At 45.6% G+C, this 17,462-nt stretch overlaps 1 protein-coding gene across 6 annotated transcripts in view; it reads right to left on the bottom strand.

The window, feature by feature from the left end:
- Positions 1–17,462, bottom strand: part of AMOT (angiomotin) — a 64,346-nt gene that overhangs the window by 3,929 nt on the left and 42,955 nt on the right. For all 6 annotated transcript variants that reach the window (XM_081808379.1, XM_081808380.1, XM_081808382.1 and 3 more), the window contains 5 exons: positions 12,400–12,549; positions 11,241–11,431; positions 2,941–3,063; positions 1,955–2,187; positions 220–885 (listed from right to left, as the gene is read on the bottom strand). In XM_081808379.1, the coding sequence (XP_081664505.1) occupies positions 220–885; positions 1,955–2,187; positions 2,941–3,063; positions 11,241–11,431; positions 12,400–12,549 (1,363 nt within the window). The remainder of the gene's footprint in view (positions 1–219; positions 886–1,954; positions 2,188–2,940; positions 3,064–11,240; positions 11,432–12,399; positions 12,550–17,462) is intronic.

Genomic DNA, 17,462 nt, shown 5'->3' with positions numbered 1-17,462 from the left:
TTCTGCTGGAAGAATGGCCTTGGCTCAACCCTGTTCCCATCCTGGTGTCCCAAGGAGCCATTGACAGACTCTGTCTGCCCTTGTGTCTAGTGATGGCTCCCCTTTAGCACACGACCAGCTCTGGCCAAATGACCAACAGTGTCTACGCAGCAGGGTGCCAACAAACAACCTGTAATTGAGGGCAGAGCCCAAAGCTGCCCCGGCATGGAGAATCATTACCTGTCTTATCCGGACTGCAGGTCAAACTTGGTACAGACAAACGACGCGACCCAGAACCGGCAGCTGGACTTGCAGAAGCCTCAGCCGGAGCCACAGCCGGAGCCGGAGCTGGAGCTGGAGCTGGAGGAGCAGCGGCAGCCGGAGCTGGACTTGGCGCTTGAGTCTGAGCCGGATCAGAAGCCTGAGACGCTGTCGGAGCCGGAGCCGGAGCCGGAGCCGGAGCAGCTGGAGCAACCTGAACAGCCGCGGCGGGAGCAACAGCAGCAGCCGCCGCCGCGGCAACCGCAGAGGCCGCGGCTGGAAGCTGAGCAGCGGCGGCTGGAGAAATGGCAGCAGCGAGAGCAGCAGCAGCAGCAGCAGTTGCCGGAGATGGGGCGGCGGCGGCGGCGGCGGCTGGAGCGGCGGCTCCCATGGTGGTGCTGTTGGGGGCAGCGGCAGCGCTGTTGGCGGCGGCGTTGGCAGTGATGGCGGCGGCAGCGGCCGGCGCGGGAACCGACACTGGAGCGACAGCTGCGGTTTTGCTCGGTTCGGTTCCCCGTTCCGTTTGGGTGCTGCAGTCTCGGCTGCCTGTCTTGGAGTGAGCCGAGAGCAGGGGAGTGGACGGCGGCACCGGCGACGGTGTGGAAGGGACAGACTCAGCGCGGTAGTCTCCACCCAGGAGAATACCTAGGAGGCAAAGAGGGAAAAGAGGTGAGAGAGGTTCAGGCTCTTCAAACGCAGACCTCTGGTTGCCTCTTCTTCCTTGCAGGAGGTTCAGGAGAAACTTCCCCTGTGCCTCCAGAGAGCCCAGGAATCGGCTGGGCAGGCACCGTCCCTCCTGGTCCTCGTTCTCTACCCGAGCACAAGCTATGAAACCTTGAAGTGTCCTGCGAATCTGTTGTGACTCCTTTTTCCGATGGCGACTGACCTCCAAGGAGCTTTCAGAATGCTTCTACTTGGTTCCACTTATTGCCAACATCATCCGCTACCGGATGGCTGGAAAGGATTGGGGGAAGAAGTCTGTGGTCACGGATGAGTGTCATGGTAATCGTGCAACCTAAGGTTCTAATCAGGACCGTGATCCCCAGAATACCTCCTCTACCCAAAAGGACGCTGCAAGTCAGAGGGCCAAGAAAGGTATTCGAAGCAACGAAAAGACCTAAAATTAAAATACAAAGGGGGCTCTCGCAGGCTCTAAAAATGCGCCTCGTGATATCCACGATATTTCTGGGCTTTTGATCCGAGGGGAAGGAATGGACGGGAATGGAATGAAAAAGTACACTCAGTTCTCATCTCAGAACATTCTGGTAACAAAACCCTGCCACCCAGCTCCATTCAGCTCAACTAGAACTCTGAGTCCTCCTATTCTATGGGGGCAAAGAACAGAGAAAAATCTGGAAGTCTGACATTTTGACTGACGTGGAGGTCACGTGGGCTCTGGACAAAGACAAAAGGTCTCACATGGCAAGGCCAGATCTGAGAATTTTTTTTAAAGGAAACTGAAGTTGTCTTCCTTCCCACCCAAACAGAACTCAGAATTCTTATCTTCTGAGGCCTTGGCTTCAACCAGTGTTCTCTCAGTGAGACGTCAAGAGTGTAGAGGAGCTCCTCTCAGGAGGACAGAAACCCAACCTGGTATATCATCCTCTCTCTAGATTCCGGACCCTCACTCCTTTTCCTTGCCGAGTGGGCACATATCTAAGTCGGGGCTCCCTTTAAACACGTCACTCGCATCTTCTTTATTTACTGTCATTACCTAGGCTCCCCTTCCAATTCTTGTCATCCCGCTTCTCCTCCATGATGGGGGTGCCGGTCAGGGCAGAAGAATGTGAGAGCAAGCCTGACCCGGCGTTGGAAATGGACATCAGAGACTTTGCAGGTCGCATGGATGACAGCTGCTCTGTCTTACTCGGCTCCTTCCGGGAACGCTGCTGGAGTACTTTGATCATGGCATCCTTCTCAATGATCTGGGCATGGAGGGTCTTAATCCTAGGAGCCAAAGACAGAGAACGTATAAAAACGTTGTCGCCACCTCCATGTTCTGGTCTCACGGCCTGCTTGGACTTGAGCTTCCAGTATCTTTTCGACTGAGGAGTGGTTTACTTATTTCTGGGGCGTAAAGCAAGGGGCGGTGTGCTACGTTTCTTAAAATGCCTTTCTCCACGCCCAGATGAGTAGAGCAGAGCATCCAGGAGTTGTTGCTTAAACCTCAGGAGGCCAAAGTAAGGTCATGGTGGAAAAGAAGGCTGCAGATGAGAGAGTAGACTGATGTAGTGGGTGCCGAAGTGAGGAATCGGAGTCATTGGAACGATGTATTTAGTGAGAAGATGAGAACTACGAATGGGCCACAACTGCAGCTAATAAGTAAATGATCATGAGTTTATAAGAGGTATCAGGGGCCCTACGTCCAAGTTGGAATGGATATTCTCTTACTGTGCACTCTGCTGTATCACAGGGTTGAAGTCCAATGCTAGAAAGAATACCCCAGAGTGCAAATGCCAGCAATACAGTTCTGGCAGAGGGAAGATGGAAAGCAATTACCAAGGCCAATGGGGAAAGCAAGGTAAAGGTCATTGCATTTCAAATCCCAAGTAACAGGCTGGCAGGGGTGCAGGGGTCGGGGGAAGCTGCATTATCGGGTTTCCCGGTTGTGAATGAAGATGCCGCCTGCCCTTCCCTTCTGACCTATCTGGTCTCGATACCTTCTTCTCAGATCTACCAGGGTCCAGATCGGTATTTTACCTGCCCTCCATGTCAAGGCAGCGCTTGTTGGCCATCAAGATTTCTTCCTCCTCTTTCTGGATGCGAGCTTCCAGGGCCGTGTCATAGCTGGTGTTGGGAGAGTGGCTGATTACTGTTGTGTCCCTGGAAGGAAGATGGCAGTGATGATGATGACAAGGCAGCAAAACCAACGAATCCTATCGTCTCCCTCCCAAGTCAAAGGTATTGCTGGAAGACAGTCAAACTCATTAGGAATGGTTGGTTTCTGGACGACTTATTGAAAAGAGCCTCCAAGGGGCGCCTGGGTGGCTCAGTCGTTAGGTGTCTGCCTTCGGCTCGGGTCATAATCCCAGGGTCCTGGGATTGAGCCCTGCATTGGGCTCCCTGCTTAGCGGGGAGTCTGCTTCTCCCTCTCCCCCTGCTTGTGTTCCCTCTCTGGCAATATCTCTCTCTATCAAATAAATAAATAAAATCTTTAAAAAAAAAAAAGAACCTCCAAGATAGGAAGGTGCAGCTTTCAGAGCTAGAAGAGGTTTTTGGCATGAGTACAGTTGCAAAAGTCAACGAGGGATTCTACGAGAGGTGCACAGGCTTGCCTTCAGGACTAGACAGATGGCCTCCCAAAGCCTTCTGGCAGAGTCCCTTCGAGGTTTTAGATCATGGCCAGGTAATAGGAAGATATTTATATTTCCACTTTATATTATTATTTATATTACACATAAGATAGTATCGATTTCCACTTTATTCTCATGACAGTTATAAACGGGAAAAGGCTAGACTTTGCTGAAAGACAGAGAATGTACTACTAGACAGCTCTTGTTATAGATGTAGAACAACTACACTGACTGCTAGACACAAACTATAGACACGTCAACAGCGAAGGTCAGATAGAGCACGTGAGCTGAGTGAGAAGCAGGGCCTTTGAATCAGTGCCACTTCATTCCTATCTGACCTACATCAGAAACATTCTAGTGCCAAATCGAAAAGTCTCTTCCCCAACTACACGACTGTTCTCTTGCCAGAGTCCCAACTGCACGAGGCACCATCCTGTTTCATTTGAAAGTGTCTCAGGCCATTAACTCAAAGACTAATTAATAAGTAGTAAAGTGTGTGTGTGTGTGTGTGTGTGTGTGTGTGAGAGAGAGAGAGAGAGAAGGAGAAGGAGAGGAGGAGGAGGACGTGGTGCTGGGGAGAGGGTCTAGCCCATGGGTGGCTGATGTCTAAACAGCACAAGTCAAAGATATATGGGAATCCTATATCGTCCTGATAAATGAGGTCATGCATCTTTCTTTAGTTTATTTAGAACTAGCGGTAGAAAAAAGAGGGAAAGGAATGAAGAAAACTGGATCTTCCTTGAATCACTTGGAGGGAAAAAAAAGGGATTAGGAAGAATATTGATGTAATTATATGGGTCTTCAAGGAAAGCCAACAATAGACCAAGAAAACAATGAACTGGCACAGCTTCATTATACTTCCTTTGAGAACGAGGATCTGTGGGAGAATTTTCTGCTGGCAGCTAGCTGTGTTCTCTTAGCTTAGAGATTGTGACCAGTGCAGATGGGAAGGAAAGGGCAGGGGAATGAAGAGGCAGAGAATTGGTATTAAAGTTAGGGAAATCGGGTGAGTTTTTACAAAACTACTGTTTCCCCAAATGCTTGCACTTTTATATGCAAGGCTGAAACAATGTATTTGAGTGGTGAAATAATTGGGAGAGCAAGAAGGACGAGGACTGCAGTGGCTCTCATCAGTTGCTGAATTCGAAATATTTTAGCATCTCAGAATTCCACACTTGACTCTGGTGAGTTCACCTGCTTCCGGTCCTACGAGGAATGGCTCTTGTGTTCCAAGGTACCCAAGGGGAAATGGCATTGTGTAATGTCTGACTATAGACCACACCAGGGTCAAATCCCACTTTCCTAAGTACTCTGCCACTAACAAATGCTATGAGCTCAGGAAATCAGTTAACTCCTCTAAAGCTCAGTCTCCTCATATGCAAGATAGAAATCATCATCATAACCTTTATCTCATGGCATTCTGGGGGGATGATGTCAAAGTATGCACGTAAAAGACACAGTGCCAGCCACTGGCACTGTAAAAACACTCAACAAATTTACCTGTTATTTAAGAAAGAAAAGTACCTAGGTAGAAGGAGGGTAATAAACAAGAGAGGATGACTTTAGAGAATTCCAGCTCAGGGATTCTATCGTGGAGCCAATTCCTGCAGTGCACAGTTCCAAGGGGATGGCTGCTTCAGAGCCAGGCCTCTCTAAAGAGTGCACGGTGTCTAGGGACACTGGGGACACGAGCATACGGTTTGTCACTGGGGGGAGCCGGGCCACTTTCGTTGCATAAAAGATCATTTCGGGGACTCAGAGCCCTGCCAGCTAATTGATACGGACACTGTGAGCTCCTAAGGAATGGAGACTGAAAATGTGGGGTGCTTAGTGAATTCCTACAGAGCTGCCAGGACGGCCTTCAACATCAATCTTCCTTCTAGAAGACTGGGGCTACTAAGCCAATGGCTCAGGCAAAAGCAAGCAAGCACAGTGTTGGAAGGAGCAACCTGACCTAACTTCCAATATTCCGAGATGACCCTTAGGCACATCTGGAGTGAGCTGCTGACTTGAAAACACCACCTGTGTACTCCAAAATGTAGATCCCTGAATTTGACATCCTACATCTAAATTCTTAAGTAAAGGAGTTTCTGGCGACTCTCCCCCTCTGGTCATCTCTCTCCTTCCTTTGTCCGATGAAGTTATCCCCATCACACTGCTTACACTGCTTTCTCGAATGTCACCCCTGATTTCCTCATTAAAACATCTAGTGTTTTAAACTTTTAAACTTCAAATCCATCTTTTCCTATCGGTAGCATCTGTTTGTTTATTTAATATGTGAACTCGACCGTGAGTGGAGCACTTGTGTTTGAAGTTACTGCGATGCTAAAAAGTGGCTAGACATGCATAAGACTAGTCCCTGATGGCAGGAGACTTGCAAGGCGAGGCACACACACAAAAAGAAAAGACAGGTAAATAATTAATTATTACAGAAGCAAGTCTGAATTTTATTCCAATAGGCACTGAAAATCATTAGAGCTTTTTGAAGGGAGTGAAATGATCCAAGCTGTGCTTTAGAAAGACAGCATTATCTCTGGCCAAAATACGATGGACTTGGGCAAAGCAGTCAGAATGGTTATTGTAACAATCCCAGCCAGAGATACTGAAATCATGAACCAATGCAACAGCAAGGGGAATGGAACAGGCCATAGGAGGCAATTTGGAGACTGTTTAAATGTGGCTGTTGGAGAGAGGGAAGAATGCATGAGAACTTTGTTGTTTCTAAGTCAAATGACTAGAAAAGATGGCACACCACTCATTTTCTGTGCTAGGAAAGTAAGGAGAGATCTTTGGGAAAGCATTATAATGGGTCTTCATTTTAGTTACATCAGAGTTAACATGTCTTATGAATAGACATATGACAATATCCAAGTTGTTGACAAGTCTAACTTTAATCTAAGGGATGTCAGACTTACTATTTGAAGCTGTAACAGAGAACAAGATAACTAAGACAGAAGGTAGAACGAAGAGACAGCTGAGGACGGAAACTGAGGAAAGCCTACCAAGAAGGAACAGGTAGGCATGTATAATGTGTGTGAGCAGCTTCTAACTTCTGCTTTCCCCTTCCTTCCTTCTTTCCCAGATTTACATCACCCAAAATAAAAACAAAACACTGCACGTTTGAAGAAGGTTAACAACCTACTTCAGGAAATGCAAACTTGTAAATGGCATGGCTGATCGGGTTTGTTACCTTTTTATATCCTTTTGCTGCTATTCAGAAATATATTCACCATTTGTGAACTTCAATCTGCATTGACAAATCCGTTCTTCTAGGATGAACTACTCGGTAATAATTTCCCTCATCTATATTAAGCATCTAGAGAATCTCTAGGAGCACAACAACATGGAGTTATAATCTGGGCCATATTATTGTAATTATTTATAGTATTTTTTTTAAAAATTTACTTATTTATTTGAGAGAGAGAGAAAGCATGAGAGAGGGGAGGGTCAGAGGGAGAAGCAGACTCCCGGCGGAGCAGGAAGCCCGATGTGGGACTCGATCCTGGGACTCCAGGATCATGACCTGAGCTGAAGGCAATGGCTTAACCAACTGAGCCACCCAGGCGCCCCTATTTATAGTATTTTTAAGAGACTAAATAATAAGCCTCAAATAGTACCTCTTGAACAGTTCATAATCCCTATTACACCATCTTGAAATCATCATATCTGGGGCGCCTGGGTGGCTCAGATGTTAAGCGTCTGCCTTCGGCTCAGGTCATGGTCCCGGAGTCCTGGGATCGAGCCCCGTATTGGGCTCCTTGCTCGCTGGGAAGTCTGCTTCTCCCTCTCCCACTCCCCCTGCTTGTGTTCCTGCTCTCGCTGTCTCTCTCTCTGTCAAATAAATAAAATCTTTAAAAAAAAAAATGGAAAAAAAAAAAAGAAATCATCTTATCTGGGAAGCAGCAGAGGATAGTGGTGGAAGTGTCAAAATGTCATTTCAATCCCAGTTCTTCTTCTTAGTAACTGTGTGTGATCTTGGACAAATTATTTAACCTGTCTTTGCTTCAGTTTCCTCATCTGTACAATAGATAATAATACTTATCTCAAAGAATTATTGTGAGGATAAGCAATAATTGTAAAGTACTTAGCAGAGTACCTTATATAGAAAAGACTACATGTGGGCACCTGGGTGGCTCAGTTGGTTAAGCGACTGCCTTCGGCTCAGGTCATGATCCCCGAGTCCCGTGATCGAGTCCCACATCGGGCTTCCTGCTCCGTGGGGAGTCTGCTTCTCCCTCTGACCCTACCCCCTCTTGTGCTCTCTCTCACTCTCTCTCTCAAATAAATAAATAAAATCTTAAAAAAAAAAAAGAAAAGACTACATGTGATTTCTTGCATTGACCACTTTCCCTTTGACAAGGGGTGCTTCGTAGAATTCAAGTGCTAACAGGGGTAAAAATTGATCACCTAATAGGTTTTCTCACCTGAGAAAAGACAGTTGTCTGTTATTATATTCAAATCTGTATTTTATTATTCACAATGGCCAAAAAAGGGAAACAATCCAAATATCCATCATCAAGTGAATGGATAAGCACCTGTGGTATGACCCAAACTATGGAACACTACTCAGCAGCGAAAAGAAATAAAATACTGATACATGCATCAGCTTGTACAAATCTCAAAATAATGATGCCAGGTGAAGGAAATCAAACATAAAGAGTATACACTAGGGGCACCTGGGTGGCTCAGTCATTAAGCGTCTGCCTTCGGCTCAGGTCATGATCCCAGGGTCCTGGGATCGAACCCCGCATCGGGCTCCCTGCTCAGCAGGAAGCCTGCTTCTCCCTCTCCCATTCCCCCTGCTTGTGTTCCCTCTCTTGCTGTGTCTCTCTCTGTCAAATACATAAAAAAAAAAAAAGAGTATACACTATATGAGTCCTTTTATACAACATTCTAGAAAAGGCAAAACTATAATGACCAAAAAACAGATGAACTGTTGTCTGGGGCCAGGTGGGGGAGGAAGGGATCAAGTTGAAGGGGCACAAGAGCACTTTAGAATGTGTCCTCTATCTTGACTCTGGTGGCGGCTCCATTATTGTATACATCTGCCAACGTGCATCAACCCATACACTTGAACTAGGTGTTTTCTTGGTATGTAAATAATACCTTAATTGAAAAGATTCTACAACTACCATTGATACCACCCAAGCAACATCTCCTAAATGTGCAACCTGTTATCTCCCTATGAGATATTACACTGAGAATATATTAAAGTTTGAGATACTAGCGGAATACACAGGAACCAAGCAGGTCATTAAAATGTGGCACTAGATTTAGGGATTTTGTTATAGAGTTAGCAATCATTTCCCTCTCTTTCACTTCTTCTTTTCTCCTTCCTTCCTTTTTACTTCTTTCTCTCCTTCCTTACTCAAATACATGTTGAGCACATTCTATCTTCAGCCAATACCCTAGGCACTTAAAAATTATTTAGAAAGAAAACAATGTAAAGCTTTTACCACAGAAGGGGGCAAAGAGCAGAACCTTGGTCAAAGTTTTAGGGCTGAGAGGAGACAGAATGGACAGAAAAGGAATGGCAAGAGATGTTGGAAGGGAAGGTGGAAAAGCTCACAGGTTCTGAAAGAAAGTTTTCTGAATGCTCCCTTCCAAATTTGAAATCTCACTGAGGAAGGAGGAAAAGGAAACTAGTCTCTGTGGCCAAGCATAAGAGGCATTCTTTGAAAAAAATAGTATAGTCCTGGAAATAGAAGGTTCTAGAGGAATTGCCTAGTCCAATTTTCTCATTTTGCAGGAATTTGAACACAATCTCTCAATTTCTCCTGTGGGCTGGATTAATAGGCATGCAAAAAGTATACAGTCCCGATACACGATGCTTGCCTGAGGAACTAACATAAGGTATTTCTACTAGGTGGAAACTCGCTGCTTTTTATCATATGAAATGATAAGCATGCACATTTTACTAAAAACAGTGATTCCATGGAAACTTTCTACCTGGTGATTTAAAAGAATTTGACTTAAATCTACCTTACGGAAGGCAACAGATGCTGGAAAGAAATCTGTCTGAAAGGGGTTTTCCCCCAACACTCAAAACTTTCCAGGGAGGAAGGAAGGGGGGGTCGTTTCTTTATACAAGGACCCCGGGGACAACATTCTAGCTTTCCTGCCTTTCCTGACCTGAAGTCTATTCTGGAGTTCGTTTTAGCGTCGAACGTCCCAGCACCGAGAACCTTGGCTGTCCACCATTTTCTCACACGGCACACCTTCACGAGCGGTATCTGTCTCGGTTTCTGTGCAATGAGAATAGAAATCGTCCTGCATCTCCTTTACAGATTTAGGGTTGCCTGAATAACCTTTGTGAAATAAGCACAGGCCACAGGTGTTTCTCTTGGGAGGTAGCAGCCAAAATGACGCTTAATTGTGCTTCTAATCTGCCTACAAACTTCCCGACCATCTTCGAGAGCAGCTGGGGCTTCCGCACACTCTGCTACCGCCCTGGCATGTACTGAGCACACCGTTTGCAGAAAACAAAGACAGGTCAGCTTAAGCCCATGAGGACCTCAGAATCGGGGCAGAGGCGATTCTGATCCATTTAAGGTTTATAGAGGATACCTGGAGATGGGCGGAGTGTGTTAGAGAAACGTTTAAGATGTCTTCCTGGAGAACTGGGAGTAGGTTTTCAAACCACCAGCCCAGCTCTTCAGCACTGCCTTCCCTCTGATTTGGCATGAGAAGGAATCACAGATAAAATGTATTCGCCACCCCCTCCGCACAGCACACACATCCCAGCCTGCACTCTGGCAAGCGTTTCCAGATTCCTCCAGCTTACCATGTTTAGGAGAACATTAAAAACAGCACCGTGGTTCTTAATAACTTTCTGCGTAGAGACTCTATGGCCTCTCTCAGATACCCAACTGCAGACCCAGGCTCTGTCCATCTCTCCAACAAGCCAGGCCATCTCCTGATTCAAATTTAGTTTTTGCTGTTGTTTCTTTCTTTCTTTTCCAACTCTCGATTCTGAACAGCGGCAAGACAGCCAGACAAGGTAAGAGCACAGTTTCCTCCAAAGACCAATGTTTAATGTTTTCACATGAAAGGGGCAAGGAGGCAAAAAAAAAAAAAAAAAAAATCCTCCTGCCACTTTCTCTCCCTGACCAAATGGAATGTGACCGTTTCCATGTGATGCACTCATGGCCGCAGAGAATGTGGCCTTCAAATATAGACCTGCTCAAAGGGCAAGGATGGATCCATGTTGACCACAGCCTTTGGCATACCTGGGGTGAGCCAGAGCTATCAAATGGCGGCACCACTCCTGAGTGACATTTAATTTCTGAGTGGCATTTCTCTGGCGAGGCCTCCACTCCAGTCCCGGGGCTCAACAAAGAAAGCTAGACACGTGGCTGCAAGAAGCCGTGGCTCTGGTGAAAAGAGGTGCGTGAACGTTCGGTTGATCCCACCTGCAATGTTTCTGACTCCCGAGGAAAGCCGAGCTAGGATTCCAGTAAGTTCATAAGTCAACATTAATTTTCAAATTCTTGACCCTCTGCCCTCACAGTCCCTGCTTCACCAGATGAAAGAAAACACATTTAAGCAGAAATTGGGGAGGTGGGGGCGGGGAAGAGCATTACAGGAAAAACAAGAAAAAACACTGAAAAATCTTTTCATCAGTCACCTTTCTGTTTTGCCCCCCCCCGCGCCCCTCCCCCTACCCCTGGGCCCTTCAAGCAGTGACTCTGGCCGCCAGCTCCTTACCTCTGAGCAGCTACGGTCGCGGCAGCATCTAGAGCGAAATGTCTCATCACGTTCTCCTCCAAATACTTCTGCTCCCACTTAGTCATATCGGCTTCCAGGGCCAGGATCCTCTCCTCCTTCTCACGGAGGAGCTCCATCAACGCTGTGGCATTGTATTCAGAAACGTTGGTGGGCTGAGAGTTGCCCTGGCGCTGGTTGGGGAGATGAGGGAGACCCCTCAGGTTAGTGCAAGAAGCGTGGTGGCCGAGTCCCCTTCGAAGAGCCCCCCATTCTTGGAGAGGATTACTGCCCCAGCCACTTCAGTTTGGATTCTGATTCAGAAGCAAAGGAAATTCAGATTTCCTCCTGAGGCCCGGGACTCTCAACTTTGGGCTTGAATAGGAGACTCCTTTGATCAGGAAAGAAGCTTGTCATATCCAATGGTCATGCTGCTCAGAAAGCAGATCGGTGGCTGAAAAAAAAATCGCTATCCCTGCCTGCCAGCATGGTACACAACAGAAAGGGACATTAAAAATCTAGGATTTGGGCCCTACCTTGCCCCTAACTTGTTGTGTAGCCTTAAGTGAGTCATGCAACCTTTTCTGAGTCTTGATTTTCTCCCATCTAAAAATGAGGAGGGGTACGGGGTGCCTGGGTGGCTCTGTCGGTTAAGTGGCTACCTTCGGATCAGGTCATGATCCCAGGGTCCTGGGATCGAGCCCCACGTCAGGCTCCCTGCTCAGTGGGAGTCTGCTTCTCCCTCTCCCTCTGCCTGCTGCTCCCCCTGCTTGTGCTCTCTCTGTCAAATAGATAAATAAAATCTTTTTAAACAAATAAATAAATAAATAAAAATGAGGACAGGCATGGTCAGATGATTCTAAAGACCACATCCAATTCTAAAATGTCTAAGAGTCTATTTGCACAGCATCTTCACTTCTTACAGGGTCTACTGCTCATCTGACGATAAAAGGCAAGGGATAATAGGCATTAAGGATTTTGCTGGGACAGGAAGCTAAGGAAGCCGACTTCATCTTTACCATGAGGAGGCAGTCTGGAAGTAAGGTCGGGTGGGACGGAAGACCGAAAAGATGAGCCAAAGTGTGGTTTTTGTCTTCACGTCAGACACCAAATGAAGCATAACCAAACCAGGAACGATCTCATTTTCTTAAGTTCTCCATACCTGCTGAATCCTGAGGGACTCCAGTTCCCTCTCTAGCCGTGTCCGGAGACGATGCTCCAACTGCTCGCGTTTTTCACATGCTGCCTGGAGCTGTACAAGGGCTTGCTGCATCTTCTCCACCTTATCCACATACACCTGCTTCTTTTTCAGCTGAAATTCCAGGGTGGGAGAGTTGCAAGATGGAACAAAAGAGAACAACGGGGTCAGTTATGCAGCCCCCAAATCCAGCCTTGTGTTTAGATCTCTTTCTGTCCAGCTCCAAAAAAAAAAAAAAAGAATGAATGGCAAGAAGGTCCTTCGTGATGAGTGGTATGCTGTCTTGTATTTAGCGTACAGAGAATGTGACAAGGAAGAGGAATTAGGAGCTCCCTTTTATTTTTGCTTCTTTCCCCACCTCTCTGTCTTCCCCAGACCTATTTCCATCAGTGGAGTCTGTCTTAGATGGCAAGCTTTTAAAATTATTAAAACAATAATCCTGATGGGAAGGTCCTCACCTCTGCTCTTCTTCACTCTAAACTGGAATACTCTGGGGGCAGCGATATCTTATTTTGGTCATTAGAGTAGAGAAATTCTAAAAAAAATAAAATGGGGGCTCTCCAGGGAGAAAACCTTAATTTGGTATGGAAGGAAACCGCACCCCCCCCCCACCACCATATAGGTGTTTCCTCTCCAAGCGACAGAGAATGGGTGCTGAAGGTACAAGGAAGCCAGAATTGTCTTTTTGAAGCCCGTGGTCCTTGTAATTACCCAATATGGGCATCGCTGCTCTCTTGGACAGTTTCTGCTTCTCAAAAGTGAAGCTACCATACAATGGTTTTAGAGTTTTTAATCTCCTCATTGACTAGCACTGTCCCACTAGATATTTATTTAAAAAACACAGGTTATTTGCAATTTCTGCCTCAGTCATGAGCCTGAGTGGGTAACAGTGGGCCATAATTTCTCAACTTTATTCTGGGACCTTTAAAGATATCTAAAGACTCGAACTAATGAGTCGAATCTAAGACAAAATGAGTCAAACACGATTCTTCCTCTTTCCAAGCCTATGAGCCATAACTAAAAGCAAAGGGAGAAGCAGGTTGGGACCAAGAAACTGAGTTCTTTGTATCCTTGTAATTCATAAGCTAAATCCTCGCTCCACTGGAATGGAGGAATGAGGAGGATCTCGGGGCTCTTTACAGAAGGCGTACACCGCCCCAACACTTAAGAAGACAGGGTTAAATGCAGCCTTCCCAGCTTGTTAGTCAACAAAGAGGTTCTGCTTTTCATCATATTTGTGGGGTGCCTCTTGCTAATAAAATCAACCCATGGACTCTTTCTCAAGCAGAAGTTCCTCCAAGCCAGTCACATCTGTCACTATCATCTTCATGGAAGCTGAGGTTAGGGATACTTTCACTATTAAGATCCAAATCAAAATATTATTGATAACCTTGTCAAAAGGAAATTGAAGAATTCAGCTCAACTCTAACTTTTCAACAAATTCCCAAGCCCTTGAGCTACCTAGGCAGAGAGTTGCAATGTTAGACGTTACCCAATGTTCCCGCCTTGCTCACCCCTATTTAGCTGGGACCAAGCCAGCAGGACCAACCCGCGACTCCCCCATTGCAGAAACCAGGTAACTTCTTAATGGTAATGAGCCCAAATCACTGCTGTCTAGAAGGTCCAGTCAGACAGCAAAAGCCTGTGCTGAACTGTCCTTGTCTTATATCTGTCTTCTCCCCAAATCAGAATTGCTAAACTTTATCTAGGTTGCAGAAAACCTATCTTATATTTTCCCACCAGACCTGTGGTATGCTTTGCCTAGGTGACTGAGAAAAGAAAACTTAAAATTTTTTTTGCCTATACTTTTTCATTCCAAGACCTAGTTCAATTTAGCCTTGTAAACCGGTTGAGGTGAGTTGGAAGTCTACATGTTTTTATCTACTCGACCTTTCCCTAGGAAATAAAATCAACCATAATCACCATTCTCTTTCTTTCAGTAAGCTTACACTTTTCTTTCCTGGGATGGGTGACTATTTGTAACAACACTGACTAGGGCAATGAAGACTGTTAGGCCATGGATGTCTCTGCCTTCCTATTTGCTAAGCTTTGAATAACTGGAGAGCAGGGAATATTCTCTATCTTCACCTTTTAGGTTCTATAATCCTCATGAGCTATTTAAAGGTGAATGCATTTATTTGTGAATCACTCTGAAAATCCTAAGGGAGCAGTGCAATGTTAATGCAGAGGATGTTAACTATAATTACTCAGGCTTACAGCAGTTATACTTAAAGGCAATTAAAGTGAGCATGCAGTTCTTGCCTTGATGGTAAAGTACTCTGGTGTAAGCACAGAGAACTGAAAAAGCAGCAGTCCAGGGCTAGGTGGATATCTCCATGTCCTCCCTTTCTTGAGAAAGAAAACCTTAACATCTTAGCAAAAGCATCTCCAGCAGCAGGAGTCACTGAGCCAACCCTCTGGAAGGGAAAAGCAGCAAAGGCCCAGGAACTTTTCTGAGTTGGCTGAAGATAGGCATGCAGGTCAGACAACATCCACAAAACAGGCCGAGAGAAGTCCAATTATGCTTTGTCACTGGGATGATTATACATAAGGTACCAGGACCACTGCTGCTGGCATAATTCTCCTCCTACGTCTTTTACAAGAAGAACGAGGATAGCCCACCCATAAATGCCAGGGTCACCTAGTAAATGCTTAATCCCTAGATAACTTATGACAGAAAAGGACAACTCGAGGATGTTACCAATGTGAGACCCTATAGATGAAATCAACAGGTCAGCTATATTCTAAGTTATGTACTCTGTTTTCTAGAGCTCATCTTCCTTCCTTCCTTCCTTCCTTCCTTCCTTCCTTCCTTCCTTCCTTCCTTCCTTCCTTCCTTCCTTCCTTCTCTCTCTCTCTCTTTCTTTCTTTCTTTCTCTCTCTCTCTTTCTTTCTTTCAGAGAGGGAGGAGAAGGGGCAGAGGGAGAAAGAGAATGTTAAGCAGGATCCATGCCCAGCGAGGAGCCCGACACAGGGCTCGATCTAATGACCCTGAGATCATGACCTGAGCCAAAATCAAGAGTCGGATGCTCAACTGACTGAGCCACCCAGATGCCCCTAGATCTCATCTATATTTAGAAAGGACCAAAGGTCTATATGGTTTATTAATTCCTCTACTATCATTATATGCTTCACTTTTACCTTCCTCATGATAAATCCCCTTTTCTTTTCTGACTCGCCTCTGTATACTTATCTCCTGTGCTAAGCTCCTCAAATGTTAGATCGGTAATGAGGACATTCTGGGTCCCCAGCTTCACCTTCCAATGTCATCAGAAATGTCAGTGGTTCCTTCTTAGGTAAAGAGAGAGGCCACATAGTAAAGTGGTTATGGTTATGAGCTTTGGCCTCAGACTGAGTTCAAATCCTGGTTCTCCCACTCACTAGTTTTGCAACCTTAGGTAAGACACAATCTCTCTGAGCTTCCATTTATTCATTCATCAACAACATGGAGATGATGATGTGATATATCTCTATAAAAATCAAATGAGATAACACATGAAGTGCTTAGTAGACCACCCAGGACAAAAAGTACTGTTCTTTTTTTTAAAGAAAAAGTTAATGCCAAATCACACATGCTCTAATCCTTTCAACTTGGAACATTCATGCCAGATAGCCTTGATATGGTTTTCATTATTTCAATCTCTCATTATCACATTAGTGTCTAATTAAGACAAACCAAACAGACAAATAACAACAAAGAGAGAAACAGATTGATAAATACAGAGAACAAACTGGCGGTTGCCAAAGGGAGAGGAGTGAGGGAATGGGCAAAATGGGTGAAGGGGATTAAGAGGTACAAACTTCCAGTTATAAAATAAGTAAGTCATGGGGATGAAAAGCACGGCATAAAGAATGTAGCCAATAATATTGTAATACACTTATCATGGTGAGCATTTTATCATGTACATAATTGTTGAATCACTGTGTTGTACACCTCCAACTAATATTATATGTCAACTATACTTAAAGATAAAAAAACTTAAAGACATTAAAAATACAGCCATTTTCCCCTAGGAAGACGTATAAAACTAAGCCTTGGGGCAGTTGGGTGGCTCAGTCAGTTAAGCATCTGACTGTTGATTTTAGCTGGGGTCATGATCTCATGGTCGTGAGATCGAGCCCCATGTTGGGCTCCACACTGGGTGCTGAGCCTGATTAAGATTCTCTCTCTCCCCCTTTGCCCCCCCCCACACAAAAAAACTCATAAGCCTCAAACACTTCATATGACAGAGCTTCAGATATCTTTATAGGACAAGGCCATTCATTGGCGGTACAATTAAAAGCAAGCACTAAGTTGCTGCAAGGACACCATCTTTTCTCCAAATGACCTGATTTTGGGGGCACCTCCACTTTATGAGAAATAAATACTTTACTTATGGTCAACGGTACTGTTGAAAGAGCCATAGGCAGAGCTCATTCCCCACCACATGCACGCACGCACACCATCAGATATTTCTACTTGACATCAAATGAAAGGTAAAGGAACAAAGTGGTAACCAGGAGACTTGGATTCTAGCCCTAGCTGTGCTACTGATGGTAATTTGCTTCCCTGTTTTCGGCCTCAGAGTCCCCATTTGTTAAAAATGAGGAGGGTTGGGGTGCCTGGGTGGCTCAGTCGTTAAGCGTCTGCCTTCGGCTCAGGTCATGATCCCAGGGTCCTGGGATTGAGCCCCGCATCAGGCTCTCTGCTCAGCAGGAGGCCTGCTTCTCCCTCTCCCACTCCCTCTGCTTGTGTTCCCTCTCTCACTGTCTGTCAAAAAAAAAAAAAAAATGAGGAGGGTTTTAGGAGTCAGCCAAGCAAACTGGTCAGCAGCAGGCCAAATCCATTCATCCCCATCCACGTATATACTGGTTATAGATGCCTTCTGGCTAGATTGGCAGAGCTGAGCAGGCCTATGGTCTACAAAGCTGAAACTATTTACTATCTGGTCCTTTGTAGATAAAATGCCAGACCCTGGAGTGATTTTCAAACTGTTCTGTGGGGTGCTTCAGAGGCCACTATGGTGGGTACGTTGTATCAGATGGCT

This window comes from Leptonychotes weddellii, chromosome X (assembly GCF_054177405.1).
Source record: "Leptonychotes weddellii isolate Sample4059 chromosome X, ASM5417740v2, whole genome shotgun sequence".
NCBI lineage: Eukaryota > Metazoa > Chordata > Mammalia > Carnivora > Phocidae > Leptonychotes > Leptonychotes weddellii.
The sequence above is the reverse complement of the archived record's forward strand: the minus strand, read 5'-3'. Positions and strand labels throughout refer to the sequence as shown.